The sequence below is a fragment of the Puma concolor genome, chromosome B1 (assembly GCF_028749965.1).
Source record: "Puma concolor isolate L17-30 chromosome B1, mPumCon1.1.hap2, whole genome shotgun sequence".
In the NCBI taxonomy this organism is placed as follows: domain Eukaryota; kingdom Metazoa; phylum Chordata; class Mammalia; order Carnivora; family Felidae; genus Puma; species Puma concolor.
In genome coordinates, this window is record NC_141670.1 from 7,615,416 (window position 1) to 7,641,530 (window position 26,115).

Below are 26,115 nucleotides of genomic sequence, written 5' to 3' on the forward strand. Positions count from 1 at the left end.
ACTTGTTTAAAATACTTTGCTTTCTCCAATGCATAGTCCTGGCACCTTTGTCAAAAATAAGTTGACTTTTTATGTGTGTTCACTTCTAGACTTTGCACTCTGTTCCAGTCACGTGTATGTCTATACTTTCACTAATACTACATTATTTTGATTACTATGGCTTTAGAGTAAGTCTTAAAATCTTGAATTGTACATTTTTGGTTTTTTCAAAATTGTTTTGATTATTCTTATTTTTCCATCTACATTTTAGAACCAACTTGTTGATGTTACACAAATTATTGCTAGAACCTTGATTGGGATTACACTGAATCTACAGATGGATTCTGAGAGAACTGACAACACTGAATCCTCTAATCAGAGCGTAGGATGTCTCTCCATTTCCTAGGTCTTTGTTTTCTTTCATCAATGTTTTATAGTTTCAGCATAAAGTTAGGCTCATGCCTGTTTTATATATTTTGGTAGTATTATAAACGGTACTGTTTTTAAATATCACTTTCCATTTGTTTATTGCTAGTAGATGGAAATTCATTTATTTTTTATATACCGACCAAGTATCTTGCAACCTGGCTGAACTCACACATTAATTCTAATAGCTTTTGTGTAAATGAATTCAGACTTTCTACTCATATAATACTATTATTTGTAAAGAGAAAATGCTTATTTCTTCCTTTCCAATCTAAAGTAGAGTTTTATTTCTTTTTCTTGCCTTACTGGCTGGAATCTCCAGCACAATGAGGGAGGAGTAGTGAGTGCTGGGATGTCTGTATGGTTTCTAGTCTCAGGAGAAAAGTATTCAGTGTTCACCATTAAGTACAGATTTTTGTAAATGCCCATTATCAAGTTAAGGAGTTCACTTATATTCGTTTGTGAAGGAATTTTATCATGAATGGTAATAAGTTTGTCAAATGCTTTTGCTACGTCTACTGAGACGAGTAGACAGTATTTTCCTCCTTTGTTGTCCTGGTGAATTACACCGGTTAATTTTCAAATGTTAAACCAGCCTGGCTTTCCTAGTCTAACGCCTACGTGCTTTATTTTTCACGGTTTATCTATTTTATATATCGGATTCAATTTGCTAAAATTTCCTTGAGGATGTTTGCATCTATGTTCATGAGACTAATCTGTAGTGTTATTCAAGTCCTTGTCTGGTTTTGGCATCAAGGTAATGCTGGCTTCATAAAACAGACTGGGAAGTATTTCTTTCTATTCTTTTTTCTGGAAAGTTTAGTGACAGAATCACTATTATATTTTCCTTAAATGGTAGGTCAAATTTACCACTGAAGCCATTTGTGCCTGAAGTTTTCTTTGTTGCAAACTTTACAACTACTAATTCAATTTATTTGATATGTATAGTATTACTCAGGTCATCTTTCTCAATCTCTCTCACACACACACATACGCACACAAATGCACACCCTTGATTTTTTCTGATTACCAGAGATTGGAACATTTCTTGACATATTCATGGGACATCTATAGTTTCTTCTACTGTGAAATTCTTGCCCTTTTATTTTGCTCATTCGTTTAGTATCATTTGTCCTACTCTTCTATTGAACGTTTGTTTATTTTTGAGAGACAGAGAGAGGCAACACATGAGCAGGGGAGGGACAGACAGAGAGGGAGACACGGAATCCGAAGCAGGCTCCAGGCTCCAAGCTGTCAGCACACAGCCTGTATCATTTGTCAATGATTTACAAAAGCTATTTAGGTTTTTTCAAAAATTAAGGTTTTATGATGTGGCCTGTATTTTTTTAATGTTTTTATTTCTTTATAACGACACTTTAAATATTGGTATGGTCAAATTTGTCAGCCCTTTCTTTTATTAGTACTACTTTTCCTCTATTTTAAAAATCCGTCCCTATGCCATTATCACGAACTCTCCTATATTTGCCTTCATAATTTTAAGACTGTTTTTCACAATTAGATCCTTTTTAGATCCCTCTTATTAAATACATCTAGAATTTATTTTCCTGTGTGGAGTGAGGTAGGGGTATGTGTGAGGCACAAAAGTAACTTACTCATTTTCTATGTGCAAAACTGTTGCCCCAACACCATTAATTATATAGTCCTACACTTACTAGCAATCCCTCTCCTATTAAACAGAAATCTGCATCTGTTTTTTATATCCCTACTGGCTTCCATTCATCTCTCTGCTCATTTAGTGCTCAAAGCAGAGTTATAATTACAAGAGTTTAAGAAATAAAGCTAAGTATTTAGAAAGCCTGATTCACCTCTCCATTTTCCTTCTTTTTCAGAATTATGTCAATTTGTAGAAAATCACTTTTCCATACACAGTCTTAAATTTTTTTTTTAATGTTTATTTAGATTTCAGAGAGAAAGAGAGACAGTGTGTGGGCAGGGGAGGGGCAGAGAGAGAGGGAGACACAGAATCCGAGCAGGCTCCAGGCTCTGAGCTGTCAGCACAGAGCCCGATGTGGGGCCCGAACTCATGTGCCATGAGATCATGACCTGAGCCGAAGTCGGACGCTCAACGGACTGAGCCACCCAGGTGCCCCAGGCATGCTCTTTTCAATTTTTTTTTTCATTGAAGTATATCTGACACAATGTTACATTAGTTTCAGGTGTGCAATATAGTGATTCCACAAGTTTTTGTTATTCTACGCTCACCACAAGGGCAGCTACCATTAGTCACCATACAACACCACTACAGTACGTATAGGTATGCCCTTAATTATATATGTTGACCTTATTGCAGGCATCCTTTCTGGTCTTATTGTTTGTAGAATCTCTCTAATCTCCTATATAAATAAATGCATCATCTTGATTAATGAAAATTCACCCCTTCCTTTCCAATCTTTCCACTTGTAATTTATTTTCCTTTCCAGGTTGCACTCATTATGACATCTAAGACAGTGCTGACTAATAACCATAAGGGTTAGCATCCTTACCCTGTTGTTGACGTCATTGGAAATGCTTTCGGTATTTCGCCATTAAATGTAATGTTACCTGTCAGCCTGTAGGATATAGATTAGTTTATAAATATTCTGCTTTATTCCTAATTTGGTTATAATTCTTACCATAAATCAACATTAAATTTTATTAAATAGGTATCTACTAAGATGATCCCGTAGTTTTTCTCCTTTAAATGTCAAAAATGAAATTTCAGATCTTTAACTACTCTTGCATTCCAATAAATTGCTGCCTGGACATAATTATTTTTAAGACACTTTTAGATTAGATCTTTTATATAGCCTTTTATTTGGTATTTTTACTTCCATTCTTCAAAATTATGTTTCTTATATTTTCTTGTTTATTAATTTTTTTAATGTTTATTTATTTTGAGAGAGAGAAAGAGACAGAGCATGAAAGGGGAGAGGCAGAGAGAGGGAGACACAGAACCCAAAGCAGGCTCCAGGGTCCCACCTGTCAGCACGGAGCCTGGTGTGGGACTCGACCCACGAACCACAAGATCATGACCTGAGCCGAAACCAACAGGCAGATGCTCAACCCACTGAGCCTCCCAGGCACCCCTTTCTTGTTTTTCCTCATCTCCCAGTTATCATATGGTCATCCCCAAGTGAAACCATCTCAATAAAATGAAAATCGCTTAAAGTGACCTCAAGGAACAATCTAAATATCCGCATCCTGAACGCCTAGCAGTGGCTCCCCAGGCTTACTTAGTATTCTCCGTCAAGACCCCTAACCTGCCGCCTGTTTACCACTGCAGCCCTCCTGATCCATGCATACTTCCTACATGTCTACGCTCCACTCAGCTGAACGGCTTACAATTCCTTGAACACCTCATGCTTTGTTTTCACCTCAATGCTTTATTCATACTACGTCCCTGGCTGGAACGCCTGTATACTGATCCATGCATCAGGCAAACTAGTTTCACGTTTTACGGCTCAACCTAAGACTACCTCTAGGAATCCAGTTTGCTGACATTTTAGGGGGAATTTTAACTACTCTCTTCTGTCCATACACCCCATCCAAACTTCCACTATAGCACCTGTTATACCTAAAAACTCCTACTGTCTTATCACTCTGTCAGGTACCATATTTTATTCATTTTTGTCCTGGCAATTGCTAGCACGAAGTATGCTCTCTGGAAAATAACAAGTTTAAAAATTGCTTAGTGAATGAATTATGCAAACAGACTTCTCAAGTTCTGACTTTCAGGATGGCTCCCAAACACTTTTGAGCAGTGTCTTTCTCTTAATTCTAGCTTATTCTGAATAATGTTTTCTACCCAGAAAAGCCATAGCTAATCAGTTTATTCCTGATAAAATACACATAGTGTGTACTGCTTTTGAAAAAGAAGCATGTTGTTTGAAGTTTGTATTATACTCTCAAATCTAGAGTTTCCTTTATGTTAGATTTAAAAAGAAATTAAGACCAAAGATTTAATTAAACAAACTTACTTTCATAATCAGGTGTGTGTGTGTGTGTGTGTGTGTGTGTGTGTGTGTGTGTGTGTGTGTATTTCAAGCACTATTTCTTGGTCAGACATTCTGTTAAACTATTTTACATACATTCCCTCATTTATTCATCTCAGCAAGTCCGGAAGGTACATATTATTGCGTCTAGAAATAACAAATAAAACAAAGGAACCAAAGGAGGGACGATAAGGAGTTAAAAACAGACTTTTCTGATTTTTTTTAATGTTTATTTTTAAGAGAGAGAGGGTGCAAGCAAGGGAAGTGCACAGAGAGAGGGAGACACAAAATCTGAAGCAGGATCCAGGCTCCAAGAGGTCAGCACAGAGCCCGACGCAGGGCTCGAACTCACAAACTGTGAGATCATGACCTGAGCAGAAGTCAGACGCTTAACCAACTGAACCACCTAAGTGCCCCAAAAACAGACTTTTCTAAATCAAAAAAAAAAAAAAAAAAAAAAAAATGCAGTGAAAATGCCATGAATTCTTCAGGATGATTTGTTCAAGTTTGCTTAGAAATTCATGAACTGAAGAATATAAAATTCTGTTGAAGTCAATTTATAAAGTAAAATAATATACTCTTTTTCCACCATTAACCTGTCCGGGGGAAGTCTAAAGTTTATAATTCAATGTCTCAAAAGGGCCTTTACTTAGGGACAGATTACGACTACAGTTAAACCTTGGACAACACACTTTGAACTGCTCAGAGCCATTTATATATGTATTTTCCCCCAATACAACACAGTATTATAAATGTACTTTCTCTTCCTTATGATTTTCCTAATAACAGTTTCTTTTCTCTAGCTTACTTTATTGTAAGAACATAGTATTAATACATATAACGTACAAAATACGTGTTAGTTGACTGTTTATTGGTAAGGCTTCCAGTCAACAGAAGGCAATTAGTAGTTAAGTTTTTAGGGAGTCAAAAGTTATACGTGGATTTTCAACTGCATGGGATTGGGGTCCAGGGTCCCTAATCCCCATGTAGCCCAAGGGTCAACTGTATTTGTGACCTGTAAAAAGAGAAAAAAAATAATTTTCTCTTCCTATTATACATAGTAGAAAAACTTAATACAAAAAAATTAAATTACCTTCCCAAATCTACCTTTCTCTAGAAAAAAGAAACAACTACAGTTCTTCTCAAGACAATACTGTTGACTACAAAACATCCTGAGTCTTTGTTGGAAATAAAACTTGAGTATTTGTTGCCATTATAGCAAATTCAATGCACTTCTCCTTGTTATCGCCGGGTATGTTTAGCTTAGTAACCTAAGCAATGGCACCCAACAACTTGGCAATTAATCATCTTAAAATTAAAAGATTAAGTCCATTGAAAGGCTAATTATGAAAACTGGAAGAAAAATAAAGGAAGGAGTGCAAATAATTTCTAGCTTAGTTCAGAAATGGACATTAGAAAAAGAATGCTTGATTAACTCTATGAAGTTGTTCTCCTATAAAAGAACGTATTCATTTTCCTTAGGAGATCACACTTTTTTTTGTAGTTACAAATTCAAAGACTAAAAAGCTTAATTGAGATGCCAAGAAGAGAGTAAGGAGGGCCTGTAGCTATGACTTCAGCACCCAGCAGGCAGGTGATCACCATCCACTACAATCACTGAGAAGGAAATGGCTATTTTCGTCCTCAGCTTAACTTCTAAAGACGCAGTGATCAAAACTGAAATTTAACCTAGCAGCTGTCATGGCTCTAAAGACACATGACAAAAGGTTTGGCAAGTGTTAATAAGAGGAGCAAAACAACCAACGAAGCAGCCAGATTTCTCAAACTTTTAGGACAGTAAAGTACAGCAAACCAGCCAAGAGCCTAACAGCCTAAGACTCTACCCAATGTACCGTGATGGCTCATTGCTCTGATTTGTCGTCAATGATCAAAGACTAGATTTTTTCATTCTAAACAGCCAATAAATAAACAGTGAGCTACAGCCACTGGGATAGAAAAAGAAAGCCATTGACAAAGGAAACAGAAGGACTCTGCTTGAGGAGAGCAAGCAGCTACTTGAACCTCACTTCTGTAGTCTGTGCAGAAATGGGAAGACCAGAGTCCTGCCCACCAGTCCCACTTGGCAGCTGAGGGCGGGGGCACATTTGCACCTAGAAATTCACCGGCATGTAGGACCACATCTTAATTTAAGAAAGCTTCAATGGAGAATGAAAAAAAAAAAAAAAAAACCCACAGTCACAGATACCCTATTAAGTTTTTTACAACTCACCTATACAGAATGCTTTGTTTTAATTATGTAGTATTTTATTTACGTTGCTTTGAGTCAGTCTTTTACACAGAAGTTGGGAGGGAACTGAATGAGTCTTTCAACCACAAGGATAAGAGTTTTTTCAAACATTCATCATTTTAAACTTTAACAGCCAAGAAAAAGCAAGAAAGAGGGAAAAACAGGATAGCAAAAAAAAAAAAAAAAAAAAAAGGAAATGGAAGAGAGCCCCAGAATTAGGGAGACTGAAGATGAAAACGTGAAATTTAAGGTGATAAGAAAAAGGAAACTTTGTTCTTTGTCCTTTATTTCAATTAAACCATACATATTAAGTCTTAAAAATAGGGGGGAAAAAGAGAAAAGTTCACAATTCTACATAAAGTGATATTTTCAAAACTGTTGATATCCTGTCATTACTAACATATAACCATATCACATTCTCTGGTTTCTAAACTTTCAAACTGTTAGAGGTGCCTGGCTAGCTCAGTGGGTGGAGCATGTGACTCTTGATTTCAGAATTGTAAATTCAAACCCGACGCTGGGCATAGAGATTACCTAAAAATAAAATCTCAGAAAATAAAAAAATACAAAACGAATAAAGTGTCAATTAAAAAACTTTTAATTTAGTTTGATCATTACAACAGCCCATTAACTTATAATCTATAATTCGTTACATTAAATTAAGTTATTTCATTTCTAATTAAGTCGATGTCCTTAGATCTTTGGGTCAAATTTTATAAATTTTGGATATATCATGGCACTCAATCAGAAATTGGACCCTAAAAGCTTGTTTGAAGGTTTTATTTACAACGAGAGCAAAGCCAATTGTATAATCTTAGTAAAATACTCTCTCATCTGAAAAGTTTATCATCTTGCACAGTTTCTAGGGACCAGCACCAGGGGTAGCAGGAAGTAACAAAACCTCACTCTGGACAGGAAGATCAACAAAGCAGTCCTGAATCACTGGGTTGATAGAAGTCATTCCAGACCATCCTCTTATTTAATAACAAGGGATTTGATAAAGTTTAATCATCTGGCAACTGCCTGCATGATGAATTTTTTCAGTCTGTCTGTGCTTGTCTCTGATGACTGCCTTCTCTCCCTTCTCTCTTCATCCAATATCTACTTCTTGTGGTTGGCATTCTAACAGATAAAAAGATAGCTTTTCTTCTCATTATCTCTCGTAGTTCCTTCCTTTCTGTAACAAGTCTGCTACACTCTCCTACCACTCCCTGTCTGAAATGCTACAATTGCATGATCGTGTAATAGAACCATTTTCTGGATCCTTGTATCAAGCCTTCATCCCATCCAGGTTGCAATAATCTAGACTCACTGGGACAAAGGGCTAAGGGAATCAAGAATAATTTCAAGAGTGGTTGGAACACTGGTCCATGACCGAACGGAAAGGAAGCAATGATAGGCTGGCACAGAAAGAAAGCAAATGGGACAAGGCTCTAAGGGCTGGATGAGGGCGATGAGAAGGGTAGAGTTAGGGTACCGGAGGGAGAGAGCAGAAGGACAAGATGCAGGTGGAACCCCAACCTTGCTCACCCCAGGGCACCATTCACGCTGTGTTCATCATGACCAGAACCCCTTCTATTGGGCCGTGACCCCATATCCCACCCCTTATCCCACCTCTACTTCCCTCAGCCTCTGCTCCTGCTCCTGCTCCTGCTCCTGGGCTATGCCCACACGACTACCACCCCTACTGTGTGACAAAGCCACAGCCCATCCAGCTCCTCTTTAGGGTTCCTCATTGGGAAAACTTGCTGTGATGGCTGGGGCCTCCACTGGTCTATTCCATTCTTGACCAGCGGTTGCAGCAATCCTTAGAATGCTAAAATCTAGATCTCCATTATCTAATCTTGCAAAATTCTCAAAGAGTTGTCTGTGTGCACGTTTTGTATCTCTAATTAAGACGGAAGTCCTTTTGGACCAAAAATGAGAATTACTCTACATCCTTCACTACGTCAGTGTGCGCAGAACAAGGGTGAGCATGTGGCAGACTTCTTGTGAAATATGTGTTCACTCACATGAATATTACACCAAATTTAAGAGGCTGCTTTTTGGGGAGAGGTACTCTTAAGTTAGTTTCTTATTTTCATAAACTGCTCGCCTTTATTGCGTTTACTCAATAAACAGAACTGTACATATTTCACGCTTACAACACGATGATATACGTATATGTTGTGACATACCACAATTCAGTTAATTAACACATCCATCACCTCACATAGTCGCTATTTATTTATTTAAAGACAGAGCATGCAGGAAGTGCAGAGAGACGGGGAGAGGGAGAGAGAGAGAGGGGGAGAGAGGGAGAGAGAGAGAGGGGGAGAGAGAGAGAGAGAGAGAGAGAGAGAGAGAGAGAGAGAGAATCCCATGCAGTCTCCAAGCCGTCAGTCGGGAGCCCACGCAGAGTTCGAACTCCCAAACTAAGCGATCAGGACCTGAGTCGGAAGCCTAACCGCCTGAGCTAGCCAAGTGCCCCACCTTTGTTTTTTTAACAGACGGAATGCTTAACATCTACTTCCTTAGCAAGTTTCCAGTACATAACCCAGAGCACTCTTTACCATGGAAGAAATGGTGGCCCCAGGCACAATCATTGCACCACAACAGTGACTTTAATACGTGGTAAGTTCAGTGCCATCATTGGTTATTTTCAATTTTTTTAAACTCTTTCAAGTGGAGCATCACTTTACCTCTCAGTTTACATAAACCACGTACTATCATGTTCTGTAAAGGGACAACCACTGAGGTAACGGCTGCGAAACGAATGGAACTAATTAATAACACTGTTGTTGTTTTTTTTCCTAGTGATCTCTACTTCATTTATACGTAAGGAACAAACTCCTTACAAATTGTGCACCTATATTAATAGCTGCTCTGGTCTTTTCCTAGAGGCTTGTCACTCTGAATTGACTGTCTCATGTATAATTAACAAAACTGTATTCTTCTTTGCAAATCTTTTCTTAGAGGGAAAACACCATGTAAAACAGTGACAATGATGGATAACCTTGTCACACGTGTCTCCTGTATCTGGTACCTCCTCGTGAATTTTTGTCTATTTTGAACTATTTAGGAGACAAGTTGCAACAGGAATGTAAGAGACTCCCTTTGTATCCAATATTCATGATCTGTGCTTCAAGTCCGAAGCCTGCAGTTGACTTATCTGACACCACAGGAGAGTTGTCTCAATGATAGAAAATGTCTACTACAGTCAATATATGACTGTGTGCTCGGTCTTCAGAATTTTTTCTACAAGTCCATTTCAACAGCCATCCTGTACATGCTTGTTTTCGTTTAGTAAAAAGAAACAGCAAACACAAAATACTCCACCCAGAAAGAATAAGCCAGCAGTGAGTTATATTTTATTTTTGTATTTTATTTTACATTTTCAGATATTATCTCTTTCTCTATGCCTTGATATTTTTGTCTAGAAAAATGTCTGGGATTTATACACTAGAATCTAAGCATGGCTGTATGTATGTGTATATATATATATATATATATATATATATACATATACATATATAAATATATATATAAATATATATATACATATATACATATATATATATAAATATATATATATATATATATATTTTTTTTTTTTTTTTTTTTAACCTCCACAGAACACTGCCAAGGGTTAAGACACCATTTCTGGGACTTGCAAAATGAGTCCTTTTTCACTGTACCAACCTCACGGAACACTGTCTTTAACTCACACAAAAATTAAACAAATTTTTAAAAATGCAGAAAACAAGAACCCCCCACATACACACACAGACACACATGCAGCAATATACTTCAAAAGTTTAGGATGCTACCAGCATAAGAAATATAAACCTACAGGGGCGCCTGGGTGGCTCAGTCGGTTGAGCGTCTGACTTCGGCTCAGGTCATGATCTTGCGGCTTGTGGGTTCAAGCCCTGCATCAGGCTCTGTGCTGACAGCTCAGAGCCTGGAGCCTGCTTCGGATTCTGGGTCTCCTTCTCTCCCTCTGCCCCTCCCCCGCTTATGCTGTCTCTGTCTCTCAAAAATAAATGATAAAAAAAATTTTTTTTTAAATATAAACCTACATGTTGAAATATATCAGCTAGTTCCCTCACTTAAGAGCAATATATTATTACAATTATAATTATTATATAATATACAATAATATGTATTATAGCATACAGCTATAATTACTATATAATATTCAATAATATATATTTTAAAAAAAATTTTTTTTCAACGTTTATTTATTTTTGGGACAGAGAGAGACAGAGCATGAACGGGGGATGGGCAGAGAGAGAGGGAGACACAGAATCAGAATCGGAAACAGGCTCCAGGCTCTGAGCCATCAGCCCAGAGCCTGACGCGGGGCTGGAACTCCCAAACCGCGAGATCGTGACCTGGCTGAAGTCGGACACTTAACCGACGGCGCCACCCAGGCTCCCCTTTTTTTTTTTTTTTTTAATTTTTTTTTTTCAACGTTTATTTATTTTTGGGACAGAGAGAGACAGAGCATGAACGGGGGAGGGGCAGAGAGAGAGGGAGACACAGAATCCGAAACAGGCTCCAGGCTCTGAGCCATCAGCCCAGAGCCTGACGCGGGGCTCGAACTCCCAAACCGCGAGATCGTGACCTGGCTGAAGTCGGACGCCTAACCGACTGCGCCACCCAGGCGCCCCTAATATACTAATTATAATTTGTAATTATAGTTATTTCATATTAATAATGTATATAAGTAATAATAAATAAAGACTTATAAATGAGTAACAGCTGAAAGAAGCCTGAGATAATTCCTGGACATATTGGAGTTTGGAGTTTTGTTTTGTTTCAGTTGTTTCTTTATCTTCATTTGATTAGTACAAAAAAATATATCGAAGGCTGTAAACAAGGAAAAATCTCAAAATCTTCTAGTTGAAGTCTTCAAAGTCTTCTCTGTTAGAAAGTCTGGGTTGAAACCACAAAGAAGTTACTCAGAAGGACAGGTTTGTTTGCAGTTGAGACACTCACTGCTATGCAACCATCCGCTTTAGTAATCTGATGAGGATGTGGGCACCAGTGTCTTGTCTCTATTTATTTTCTTGTTTGTTGATTAGCTTATAGGCATTTATTTATTTATTTATTTATTTATCTATTTATTTATTTATTTTTTATCCCCACACACAGCATGGAGCACAAATTCACAATGTCGAGATCCAGAGTCGCATGCTCTACTGACTGAGCCAGCCAGGCCCCCCTAGCTCATAGGCATTCAGAGCTGCATGGATTTTATAGGCGACTGAACCCAAGTTTTCATCTACACCTGAGGGAAAAGGGAACACAGATCAAGAACAAGTGAGCTTGGACAAGAACCATTTTCTCCTGATTTCCGACCTGAAAATATTTAGCCACAATATGCTTTATCTTTGATTCATTTAACTGTTTGAATATAGACCATATATTTACCTACATACTCTTAGTATTAAAGGTATGAATATCTTGTATAAGTGAAATACAAGAAAAATGAACACAATACGCTTGTCAAAACCAACAAGTTACATCTTTACTGAACATATTATTAGACAATTTAAAACAATCAGGAAGCATATTCTTTCATTAAAAAAAAAAAAATCCTCAGGGCTAGCATTACCTTGATTCCAAAACCAGACAAAAGATCCTACCACAAAAAGGAGAACTACAGACCAACTTCCCTGACGAACATGGATGCAAAATTCTTAACAGACACTAGCCAATCGGATCCAACAATACGTCAAAAGAAATATTCACCGCGATCGAGTGGGATTTATTCCTGGGCTGCAGGGCTGGTTCAGTATCCGCAAATCAATCAACGTGATATATCACATTAATAAAAGAAAGGATTAGAACTAAATGATCCTGGGGCGCCTGGGTGGCTCAGTCAATTGGGCGTCCAACTTTGGCCCAGGTCATGATCTCACAGTTGGTGGGTTCGAGCCCCGTGTCGGGCTCTGTGCTGACAACCTGGAGCCTGCTTCAAATTCTATGTCTTCTCCTGACTCTGCCCCTCCCATGCTCATGCTCTGTCTTGCCACCTCTCAATAATAAATAGACATTTAAAAAAAAAAAAATTCATGATCCTCTCAATAGATGCTGCAAAAGCATTTGACAAAATACAGCATCCTCTCTGGATAAAAACCCTCAAAAAAGTAGGGATAGAAGGATCATACCCAAGATAATAAAGGCCATATATGAAAGACCCAACAATATCTTTAATGGGTAAAAACTGAGAGTTTTCTCCCTAAGGTCAGTAACACGACAAGAATGCCCACTCTCACCACTGCTGTTAAACATAGTGTTGGAAGTCCCAGCCTCAGCAATCAAAAGGAAATAAAATGCATCCAAATCAGCAAGAGGAAGTCAACCTTTCCCTCTTCACAGATGACCTGATACTCTATGTGGAAAACCCAAAAGACTCCACCAAAAAACTGATCCATGAATTCAGCAAAGTCATAGGATTACAAAATAAATGTACAGAAATCGGCTGCATTTCTAAACACCAATAATGAAGTAGCAGAAAGAGAAATCAAGGAATTGATCCCATTTACAATTGCACCAAAAAGCATAGAATACCTAGAAATAAACTTAACCAAAGAGGTGAAAAATCTATACACTGAAAACTATAGAAAGCTTATGAAAGATACTGAAGAAAACACAAAAAAAGAAAAGAAAAAGAAAAAGAAAAAATACTCTATGCTCATGGGTTGGAAGAACAAATATTGTTAAAACGTCAATACTACCCAACACACTCTACATATTCCATGCAATCCCTATCAAAATAACACCAGCATTCTTCACAGAGCTAGAACAAACAATCCTATAAAATTTGTATGGAACCACAAAAGACCCCGAATAGCCAAAGCAATCTTGAAAAAGAAAACCAAAGCTGGAGGCATCACAATCCTGGACTTCAAGCTATATTACAAAGCTGTAATCATCAAGACAGTATGGTACTGGCACAAAAACAGACACTCAGATCAGTGGAACAGAATACAGAATCCAGAAACTGACCCACAAACATATGGGCAACTAACTTTGACAAAGCAGGAAAGAATATCCAATGGAATAAAGACAGTCTCTTCAGCAAACGGTGCTGGGAACACTGCATAGCGACATGCAGAAGAGTGAGCCTGGACCACTGTCTTACACCATAGACAAAAAGAAACTCAAAATGGATGAAAGACCTAAACGTAAGACAGGAAGACATCAAAATCCTACAGGAGAAAATCAGTAACAACCTCTTTGACCTCAGCTGTAGCAACTTTTTACTACACATGTCTCCAGAGGCAAGGGAAACAAAAGCAAAAATGAACTATTGGGACCTTATCAAGATGAGAAGCTCCTGTACAGCAAAGGAAACAATTAGCAAAACTAAAAGGCAACTGACAGAACGGGAGAAGATATTTGCAAATGACATATCAGATAAAGGGTTAGTATCCAAAATCAATAGAGAACTTATCAAACTCAACACCTGAAATCAAATAATCCAGTGAAGAAATGGGAAAATGACACAAATGGACACTTTTCCAAAGAAGACATCCAGATAGCTAACAGACACATGAAAAAATGCTCAACAACACTCCTCACCCCTGTCAGAATGGCTAACATTAACAACTCAGGCAACAACAGATGTTGGCGAGGATGCGGAGAAAGAGGATCTCTTGTGCACTGCTGGTGGGAATGCAAACTGGTATGGCCACTCTGGAAAACAGTAAGGAGGTCCTCAAAACATTAAAAATAGAACTACCCTACGACCCAGCAATTACGCTACTAGGTATTTATCCAAAGGATACAAAAATGCTGATTGAAAAGGACACATGCACCCCAACGTTTATAGCAGTGCTAGAACAATAGCCAAAGTATGGAAGGAGCCCAAATGTCCATAGACTGATGAATGGATAAAGAAGATATGTTGTAATATCCAATGGAATATTACTCAGCGAGCAGAAAGAATGAAATCTTGCATTTGCAACAACAAGGATGGAACTAGAGTGTATTATGTTGAGCGAAATAAGTCAGGCAAAGAAAGACAAGTATCATATGATTTCACTCACATGTGGAATTGAAGACACAAAACAGATGAACATGAGGGAAGCAAAAATAATGTAAAAACAGAGAGGGAGGCAAACCATAAGAAACTCTTAAATACAGAGAACAAACTCAGGGTGGCTGGTGGGGGGAAGGGCTAAAGGGGTGAGGAGCATTAAGGAGGACACTGGCTGGGAGGAGGACTGGGTGCTCCATGTAAGTGATGAATCACTAAATTCTACTCCTGAAAAAAAATATATATCTATTTTGATTTAAAAAATGAGTCAATAAAAATCCCTGGGGTGCCTGGATGGCTCGGTCAATTGAGCGCCCAATTTTGGCTTAGGTCATGATCTCCGGGTTCATGAGTTCGAGCTCCACATCTGGCTGTCTGCTGTCAGCACAGAGCCCCCTTCAGAACCTCTGCCCCCTCTCTGTCTCTGCCTCTCCCCCCCACTCACACTCTTTTATTTTAAAAATAAAAACATTTTTAAAAAAATTAAAAAATTTAAAAACCCTCAAAGGCCATCAAACATTTTATAGAAAAAAAATAGGATTTTTTTTTTCTTTAAAACTATGTTTAAGCCTGGTGGCTCAGTCGGTTAAGTGTTCGACTTCGGCTCAGGTCACAATCTCAACGGGTTCGTGCATTCAAGCCCCACGTCGGGTTCTGGGCTGAGAGCGCAGAGTCTGGAGCCTGCTTTAGATTCTGTGTCTCCCTCTCTCTCTGCCCCTCCCCCACTCACATGCTTTCTCTCTCTCTCTCAAAAATAAACATTAAAAAAATTTTTTAACTATAAGTAATATAAAATAAGTTCATATTCTTAATTGTTTTATAATCCATTGCTCAGAGGTTCTGTCATTCCATGGCATTTCGGTCTATTCCCCTCTTTCTCAAAACATGAAGCAATTCTTCTGGCTCTTTCCTACCTCATAAAACTCTTCACTTAACCTTGGATCCATTAAAAGTTTTTTCTGTCCTTCTTTCTCCCTTCCCTCTCCCCTTGTCCCTTACCCCCTCTTCTCACCTTCCTCCCTCCTGCCTCCCTCGCCTTCCTTCCTTCCTCCTTCCTTCCTTGTTCTGTTTTGTTTCTGGTCCTTGAAATCTGCTCCATGAGAGCAGGCTTGTATCTTCACCTCTTAACTAAAAACACTAATTTCAACAGGCTTCTATCAATGAAAAAGCCATTAAAGCAAAAGAAATGGCATTCCTGAGTTCCTTGTATTCTACTGAACACTGCAGATTATTTCTCAAAACACTGTTCTCCTTTGACTCTCCTCACATTATGTTAACTCTGTCTCATCTGCTTTGCAGCAGATTCTTCTAGATCTTTGTTGCCTTAATGTTTTTCATCTTATCTAAGGGACATTGGTCAGTGTTGAATCCCTTCCACGACCGCATCCTTAACTCTGTTCTGGACAGATGTGGACTCATTCCACACCTTTGCCTTCTTTCCCATCTCCTGCCATGATGAATTCTAAATGCATCGTTTTTACATAAAGAGGAATCACATTTTGCATTTCTGTAACTTTCTACTAAGGCGGCAAGGTCGGCAACATTAGACAAACAGATTAATGGGAAGATGTTCGTTGGTTTCTATGCCAATAATCTGGAAGCCACTGCCTTCAGAGTCTGGACATGACGTCAAATACTGGGGAAGCAAACACACATTCACACATTCAATAACTGCCATGACAGATGGAGAGAGAAGACATTGGGAGCAGACAGAAAGGCTGACTTTCATCAGATGCAGCATTTACTAAACTCCAGGCACTTGGACAGCATGTTCATGGTTCCTACCATGTTGCCCAGCAATGTGTAAAAATGTAATGAATCACTGAGCACTTACTATACTCAAGATTCTTGTCAAATACCTTCTTTTTTTACACAAACATCCTTGTAAGATAGATATTGATGGCATTACTCCCACAGGCCCAGAAGGTTAAGTGACAGAAGGGCCCAAGTTCCACGGCTTCCATGAATTAGGTTAAGAATTTATTGAAATACTTGTTTTAACTACTTCAGCAGCACCAAGCTGCCTCCAGGTTATATGGTTTATCTCCTATTAGTATCATCATTACTCTCATTTACTTCATGGGTTTTTTTTTAACTTTATTTATTTTTGAGAGAGAGAGCAGGAGAGAGGCAGAGAAAGAGGGAGAGAGAGAATCCCAAGGCTCAGCCCTGACAGCACGGAGCCCGACGTGGGGCTCAAACTCACCAGATCATGACCTGAGCCAAAACCAAGAATCAGACGCTTAACCAAGTGAGTCAACCACACACCCCTACTTCCTGTTTTAAAATACAATTTTCATTGTTAGTAAAATATATTGTCAATAAAACTTTCAATTTCTACCATAAATAAATAATCAGTATTGCTTATCTAAAAAAAAAAAACAGTTTTTACCAAACGTTCAAAGTCTACAGCCTGCCCTCTCTTTATTATAAAAGGAAATATCTGAAATATCATTGGTACTTTTTAATTATTTGGCCATTTTTTACCTTGAGCATCACTTTACCTCTCAGTTGATGTAAACCAGAATGCACTTATCATGTGATATAAGGGAGATCTGTTAAGGTAATTCCTGCGAAATGCATAAAACTAACAGCACTAAATTAGGAGTCAGTCTTGATTTAATCAAAAGAGTTGAAAAAAAATGAGATGAGAATAACTTCATCACTAAAATTCTATTTTGTTTAATGCCGTGACCACCTAAAATAAGGTCATACCCATCTGAAATGGAAAGACAGTACAACACAGTGTTTGGGAGCACAGACTGCCTGAGTTCAAATCCCCTCTCTGCTTCTGCTACTTCCGTTACCTTGGACAAATTATTTAAACCTCCGTGTAAAAATGAAAAAGGCAATAATAATTAACACAATTGTTACGAAGATTGATCACTAAGTACTCAAAAACACTTAAAACATGGAAGTTAAAGGCCAATAATATAACCATGTTTTAGATGACTGGGGTTACCAAATGTTTTATCTCTTCATGAATCAACACTGTAAGATCTCCACGTATATAACACCACTGCCTTCCTTTTTAAACAAAGCATATTTATTGCTTAAAAACAAACAAATGTTGGGGCGCCTGGGTGGCTCAGTCAGTTGAGCGTCTGACTTTGGCTCAGGTCACGATCTCACGGTTTGTGAGTTCGATCCCCGGGTCGGGCTCTGTGCTGACAGCTCAAGAGCCTGAAGCCTGCTTCGGATTCTTTGTCTCCCTCTCTCTCTGCCCCTCCCCTGTGCATGCTCTGTCTCAAAAAAAAATAAATAAAAATATTTTTAAAAATTTTTTTAAAAAGTTTAAAACAGTGCACGGCACATATGCAATATTGTGCTTGTTAAACACATAAAGTAACAACACTTGGCACCTCACTAGTACGCACCCCGTGCTTCGGAAAACCCCAAGCCGGGCACATCTTGGACAGTCTTCATGCAGGGAACACATTTAAGTTGTGCTAACGAAGGTAAGCCAGGCAATAAAGTTTTACATTTCCACAGAGAAACAGAAAGGGCCTGGCAAAGAGCGAAACCAGGCATGACCACATGGTTGAGGGTACAAAAAAGCTAAGGTGAGTGGATGGAATCAGTTTGGTCAGCAGGAAAACGTAGGAGAGAGAACAGCAGGAAACACAGTGGTGAGGATAAAAGGCGGGGTAAGAGCCATGCTTGAATGGAGTGTGCTGATCATCGTAGGGGACGAGGTGGGGGTGTGCAAGAGGGGAAGTGTGGTGACCATCGTAGGGGACGAGGCGGGGGGATGGAAGAGGCTGGCACCTCCCGCAGGAAAGACCATCAGAGCGGAGGCAGGAGGGGGAGCCGCTGAGTGCAAGCAAGCTGGACGACACGTGACAAGCCAGGGGGGACGGTAAGAGACGCTAGGGGCCAGGTGTAGTCCAGAGTCATCGACAAACGCAAAGAGGGATAAGAGAGAACCAGGTATATCCGGGGAGGATGAATTCATTCCGTCTGGAACATACTGCGGTTAGGGGAATAGACGCATGGCCGGGTGGACGTAGGGGGGCAGCTGGGTCCGGCGACAGCGATTCGGGCATTATGCACACGTAAATTCTTGAAGCCATAAGGCTGGAAATCATAAGCCGTCTTCAGGGGGAGGGTTTCAGTCATCTCTGGAGAGCATCACCCACAATAAGGCTAAGGAATGGCTGGGGCAGAAGGGACAGACAGGAAGTGTAGAGACCTAACAAGCTGAACAGAGAAAAGAAACAGAAACATCACATCACTCCCGAAATGTAGCTCTTGGTAACACTTTCTAGAGCAGGAACCGGATTAGAATAAAATGTAATGTATCGGAGATACGGGTAAAGGAATAAGGTTGTAACGGTAGCTCCGCTGGCCTGAGGAAGGAGAGAAAGCGGGCGTTCTGGAAGAGTTACTTCTCAAAGCAGGCGCCAGGCTTCCCGCCTCAAAACGGGCGAGGCTGCGTGTTAAAAGTGCAAGCCCGCTTCTCAGGCCCAGACCTTCTCCACCTGAACCCCGGCAGCGGGACCCAGGAATTAGTACTTAACGTATTCCCTCAGTTATTCTAATGGAACAAGAAAATTAGAAGTCGTAGCATGAGAAATTTTACAGCAGCAGCAAGAGATACTTCTTCTGCTATTATGCAGTTTGGGTGGTTGTGACACGTTATGCGGGACGTGTCGTGAGCGACTGTTCCGACAGGTGATCTTGACGAAGTAAAGAAGAATTTAAGTACACGTCATATTACCTCATGCATTATTCCCACTATCCTGGTTATGTAGGTCAAGCCTTTATTTCTCGGTGAGACGAGGCTGTGTCTGTGTGTCATGTGCACCAAGTATATGGCTTCACAGTATCTACCCTCGTCCCTCATCAAATAACTGAAGATAGAATGAGCCTAGATCAACCAAGTTGAAAGGCAGAACCTAACTTTTTTAAGGCCGCTAGTAAGTTTCCGGCTGAAACTAATTCCTTCCTTGACTTTGAACCCGTTTCTTTCACCCTAATTCTTATGTTTCAATTGTCTAGGAAAAAGACCAATTTTTTTTTTGTATCGGAAATAACAACTCGGATCTGACCCTCTCCAGTTAAAAGTGATAAAATGAGGGGCGCCTGGGTGGCTCAGTCGGTTGAGCATCCGACTTGGTTTCAACTCAGGTCATGATCTCCTCAGTCGAGTAACTGAGGCCCTCATCAGGCTCTGTGATGACAGATTCTTGGGATTCTGTCTCTCCTTCAATAAATAAACTTTTTTTAAAAAAATGATAAAATGAGAATTTAAAGTTCTGTTACATTGAATGTTACATGTTTAATTTAGAAACATATGTTCCAAAAATCAGAATATTTAAGCCCATACTTATTTTTAGTCAACACCCTACCAATTCACATTACGTGTTTTGTATAATTAATATGTTTGTGAAAACTGAAGCAAGCTTCTGACCAGTTTTGCCACAAAGCATTTAGTTCATTATGATGAGAGGATATTCAATAAAGCATTTATTTGACCTACATTCTACTGTATGACAAAAGCTTGATTCTAAGTGAAATAAAGAGCATTTCACAATCGCTTCAGAAGTTCCCCCATTTAAATTAAAATAAGAAAGACAAGCTGATCTTATTTGAAATTATTTTGAGTAGAGCTTTATCCCAGCATCCTCCTAACACATTTGCACCCAGGCATGAATTTCCACACTCAACTGTTCTGCTGTGAAATTTTAGCGGGACTGCCTAGATTTCTTCGTATTTCTAATTAAAGATGCAGTCTTTTATCCTATATGTTTCAGAAAACGTACATCAAATTTTCCCTGGCAAACCTGAGGATGTCTCTACGGCAAAGCACACTTATAAGGCATCTCTTGTAGAAATGAGACCAAGTAGTAGTTGGCTACTGCGATTCTTTTTCTCTCCTTGGAGACTACGTTGCTCCTTAAATCACAAGGAGGGATCCAGTGCCCCTCCCCTTAAATATGTCGCCCATAATGACTTTCCTGACCAACAGAAGGCAGCAGAAATAATGTTCTGAGACACAGGACGTTCTAGGTCATAACAATCCCCGTAGCTTCTGCCTGGGTTTCTTGGAACCCTTGTATCAAGACGCTGCCTCTAGGAATCAAGCTGCCATTTTGTGAAAAGCCCAAGTCCCTTGGAAGCAGCCCCAACTGACATCTCAGCCAACAGCCAGTTGTCAGCGCTGCTATGTGAGACCTACCTGAGACAACCAGCCCAGCCAAGTCTTCTGATGCCTGAATCCCCAGCAGATACTGGACTGCAAAGGCACCAGATTTCAAACAAGACCTGCTCAGGAGACAGCCCACAGAACCCACAGAGATTAATGATAAACTGTCATTTTAACTCACCAGTTTTGGGGATACTTGTTATGCAGCAAAGATAACCGGAACATTAGTTTATCTTTTTCTGTTCAGGCTCAGACTCTCGGGCTTTTATAAATTTTCCAGGGAGAATAACATACTAGAGGCCAAATGACCCTTAAAAGTTTTACCTAGTAGCCTAGAATCATTAAAATGTTCTTAATTTGCTTAATGAAAATAGCTCAACTCTATCTTCTTTGCATGTTTTTTTTCCCTCTGTTACCGTATCAAGATCTGAGCTACATAAATTTATACCAAGTATCCCCCAATGCCCTTGGGGAAAACAGAAACCCCAAGATTTAAATGACTCACCCAAAGACATAAAAAATTATCTTATTTGTCCTGCTTCAAATCCGGGCTCTTTATACCCTGCTCATAACTGCCTGTAGGGGGTCATATTTTTCCTAAAACTAGTATGAGTTCAAAACAATACGATGTCTCATTATTCCTTGCCTAAATTTGCAAATAATTTTACAGATCCTTAACCAAGTCCATGTTTACCGAAACTGAACGAGAGCAAAATATTTCCTCCCGAGATTCTTCTCATCAAAATTTACAGACTCCTGGATCTAAAGCTGAATGTTAAAGATGGAACATTTCATTGTTCTAATTTGAGGGCATTTAGTCCATTTTATGTGGTGTATGTTCCTTTCTTTTCCTACCCCTCAACCAGCACACCTTATATTCTCACTTTGGTTGCGTGGGTTTAACTCTTACTAGAGGTTAGCAACCCTCAGATCTTTATTTCCCTTCTTGCTCCCATGCTCTGCTAAGTTTTCATTATGCATTTCCAACATACTAAACACGTGTGTTTAGATGTCTAGCTATCACCTCTTAATTAACATTCCAAAAATGAAATTAATTTTCTGTCCAAAGCATCCGGAAAATAAAGCATCTGGTTAATCCTTTAAACATTCTCAAGGGACCCACTATTTCCCCAATTTTCAAGGTTTCCAATCTCCAGAGAGAGACGATTCACTTTCCTTGCTGTTACTCAATTGCCAACTTTTACAGCTTTCTCATTAGAGGTATCTTTCACCTATCTTTTCTTCCCCATTTCCACTGTTAACCACTCTTCCTCTATGACTGGTCTAGATACATGGCCTATCATTTCAGGATTGCTTTGACAACTAAGTCTATCTTCTGGGTCTACTCTCTCCAATTTATCCTTTGTCTTAAACAACACCAATCAATTCATCTCCTTTAAGCACTGATTTCATTGTAATGCTTCTGTGCTCAAAAACCTTCCATGACTCCCTATTTCCTCTGGTATAAATTCTAAATTCCTCTGGTTACTTTTGAAGGCTCTCCAAAATGAAGTCCATCCTGTCAACTCAGCTCCATGTCTTACTGTTCCCCAAAACTGATTTCCTTCCTGCTTTGAGAAGGGGTCCATTGTCTACCTACAACACCTCTTACCAAACCCTTTCACATGGCCCAAATCAGCTCCAATACCACACGCCCCGTGCAGCTTCCCACAGTAACCTGTGGAATGAAATAACGCCCAACGTCATTTTTTAAATAAATAAAACAGTAGGTGATGTGGTTAGAAGAGAAATTAAAAATATTCCTGACCCGTCTCACACTGGAGCCTGAAACTCTACCATTAGAGAGACGAGAGGACAAAGTTAGCCTTGCAGCTAAAATGCAAATACTCTTGGCCAAAAGTTAGCCCTGCATTGTTTTCGTATCAAACACCTCATCATATCCTTTCTGTAGGGGAACATTTGAGGGCAGAGGGGAAAACTTGTTGCATAACTAGACAAGCTGAAGCCATTGCTGAGGAAAGAAAATAAAAGAAGGAAGCAAGAGGTGCCAAAATGTCAATTTGCCTACTTTGCAAATAACCTTCCTTTTTTTTTTTTTTTGAAAATTAGCCTTGTGCATTATAGATATAACTATAAATTATTCAGAGTATTTGATTAACCAATTATTCTCATTCTTCTCCCAAGCTAGAGTATGGATTTCTTCTCCTGAGTCAAACAAGAACTGATTGCTATATTCACTCCCATAGCACCATCTTCCTTTCTATAAATGATAAATTTCGGTTGTCATGACACCAGAGAAGGGTGGATTCAGCTTGCTGGCACAGCCAGGCATTCTGCTACCCTGCTTTTCCCCCTTCATCCTGGCAATGTGGACTCCAGTGCCCTCACCCCCTGCTACCACAAACAAAAGAAACTCTGACTGATGTTCTGTGTTTTTCGCAAGTAAAAGAGGAGAAAGATGACCTCAAGTGACCAAGTGTTTTCTCTGGAGTTTCTGTACATATTTCCCCTCTTTGGTCTCTCACCGGCCCCCATCTGCTTGGTGGCTCTTCCTATCTCTGGACTGCGTGTCTGGGTCATTGTCCTGAGTCCTGGCATCTTGATCTCACTCCCCATTGCTACATACCTGTTCTTTCTCTACTCCCTGACCCCTGGGTTCTCACTTGCTTCCTCTACCCACTCTCTCTCACTGGCCATCTGACATCAACAGGAATTTCTCGTGACCACAATTTCAGTAAGAAAAATGTAATGATAGAAGGAGGCGGAGACAAATTTTAGGCATCTGTCAGATTCCAGATAGAAAAGAGAACTCATAAGGGTTAGAGACCAAGCTCAGGATTAGCCTAAGGGCTCAGGTGTTAGCTCTAACTCCTTTCCATGATAACACCTTCCCATATGTGGGATCAAGCCTAATTTATCCAAGGGCATTGAAGCAAACTCCAGGACCAACTGTGTTCATTATAGTATGCAAATAGTAGAGAAACAATTAGCTTCAAAATCAAGAGCACCTTATCCTTGGGTAGGCAGCCCACTCAAGCTTAAGGTTACACGGCAAACAAGTTCATTCCTTCTAGAGAACATTCTAGAGAATGTTGGTTACAAACAGCATCTTAGTGCTTTCAGTAGGGCAAATGAGTAAATTACACTAAGTCAATTACTTTGGCTTTCCATTTTTGAGAGCTTTTCTCCTCCGCGGTTATTCTAACAAGAGTTTATATTCCTATGCACAATGAAAGACAGGAAGGAAGACCAAGCCTTAAATACTTTCTGCCCCACTTGGGAAAGTGTTTTATCTTTCCTTCTTAACTTGGAAATAGTCCTTCAATTTCAGAAAGCTTTTAAAGCCAGTCCATCCTGGAGATCATTTGCAACACTGCTTTATTTTTCAAAGGCCCTGAAAATGGGTCTTTCTAAGACTTCCGGGTCAAGCGAGAAGAGACTGTGAATGTCTTGACCACAATTAACATTCACAGGCAAAACTGTCCTCAGCTTTCTCTTTTTTCCTTTCTCCTGAATTGGCCAGCGTCTATAAACTGCACCGATTAGCAGTCAAAGCATCCCCTAACCCTTGAGCCTGTGGGAACTTAGGAATTTCAACCCGAGCACGTCTATCCCAAAGCCTCCTTTACTCTGGGGGGTGGGAAAAAAAAATCCTTTACAACAAAGGACAAGGGAGAGGCTGGGGGAGGGGCGCGCACTGGACTTGGACGAGAAGAAACGAGCGTGCTGGCGTTGACCAGTAACCCCGAGTGCCGGCGGGTCGCTAATCAGTAACCCGGAGAAGCCGCACGGCCCGACGCTGGGCGCCCCGAGCCCAGCACACCGCAGCCGGGAGGCTCCTCCTCCCCGGCCCCTCCCTCGCACCTCGCAGAACTCTCCCCGTGGAACCAACCTCCTCGCGCCGGGTCTGCAAGGCCTGTGTCGCACCGGGCTCTCGCAACCCCTCCACCCCACCCGACCGCATTCCTGGGGCCGGTCCAAGCCGCCGCCGCGGCCGCCAAACTCTGGAGGAGTGGACCCCGTCCAGGGACTCGAGCGGAGCGGAGCTGCGCGCAGTGCACAGCCCGGCCACCCGAGCGGGTCTGGACGCCCCCTCGACCACGCCGTCTGCCCCGCTGGGGTGGAGGGGAGAGTCCGCCTTCAGCCTCGGCCGCAGACCTTTTTGTGCAAGGCCGGCGCTCAGCTGAGAGGGGACCAGAAGGTGTCCCCGACCTCGCCCCGCGCCGGCGGCGCCCGGACGGGAGCCCGAGCGAAGGGAAGTTGTGCGAAGTTTGCGTTTCTCGCGCCCCGACTCCACTGGCTCCCCGAAGGGCAGGCGGCAGCGCGGGGACACGTGCGCACGTCAGTCCCCCCTGAACCCCGGCCGCCCTCCTCCGCGGCGTCCCCGGGCCGCGGTCCCCGCGCGCTCGCCACCTCCGCGCCCCCCACCCCCACCCCCACCGGGTGCCACCGCGTCCCCACCGCCCCGCGCCCGGGGGGGGCAAGTCTCGAGACAGACTCGGAGGCCGACCCCACACCTACTCTCCCCGCGGTGCCACCCCGCCCCCCGAGGCCCCGCGCTGGGGCGCCCCCGCCCGCGCACTCACCCATGGCCCGACGTCCAGCTGCCCCGCGGCCCCGGACCAACGTCCCCAGACGAGCGCGAGCCACCAAGTTCTTCTGGCCGCTCCTCAGCTCCCGGCGCCGCGGCGAGTGGCGGCCTCCCCCCTCCGGGCCGAGCGGCTCTCGGGGCTCCCTGCACCTCGGAGGACGCGCAGACCCCTCCCGCTCCCCACCTGCCTCCTCGGGCTAATGGCTACTGCCCGGCCCTTCGCGCGCGCTCCCCTCCCCGCGCCCCCCACCCCGCCCCCTTTCGCTCCGCAGCCAGCCACGTGCAGACGCCTCCCCCCAAATGGGAACTACACACCACAGACACACGCATTGTCTCCCACCCCACCCCACCCCCCAAACCCGGGCAAGGACCCTCTGGCCAAAATAATCACCCCTAACGTGCAGGCTACGAAGAGATCATTCCAGAAGAGACAGATGGGTTACGATGATTTCACATTCCCTAAGATCTTCTCTTAAGTATGCCATTTTTCCCTTGATAACGATATTACTGAAGGCGAGGAAGAGAGAAATTCCCCCTTTTAATTTATATTAGGTCTCTCTTCCTTCTTCTGTGCTATATATGCTGGTTTCTGTAACCTGGCAAGGCTCCAAAGACCTAAAAGCCAGTCCCCTACCCCTTCCCCTCCCCCCCCCCCACACCATAATATGCAGAAGTCACCTGGAAAATAAATGACTCAATCCAAGAGGGAGCTGACGCTGCAGAAACAGCCCTGGGCTT

General features: G+C 41.3%; 1 protein-coding gene across 1 annotated transcript in view; it reads right to left on the reverse strand.

Moving 5' to 3' along the window:
- GPM6A (glycoprotein M6A) overlaps positions 1-25,577 on the reverse strand; it is a 355,480-nt gene extending 329,903 nt beyond the window's left edge. Inside the window, exon 1 of the mRNA XM_086703118.1 lies at positions 25,373-25,577. Coding sequence (XP_086559244.1) covers positions 25,373-25,376 — 4 coding nt within the window. The 5' untranslated portion in view covers positions 25,377-25,577. The remainder of the gene's footprint in view (positions 1-25,372) is intronic.
- Positions 25,578-26,115: the final 538 nt, after the last annotated feature.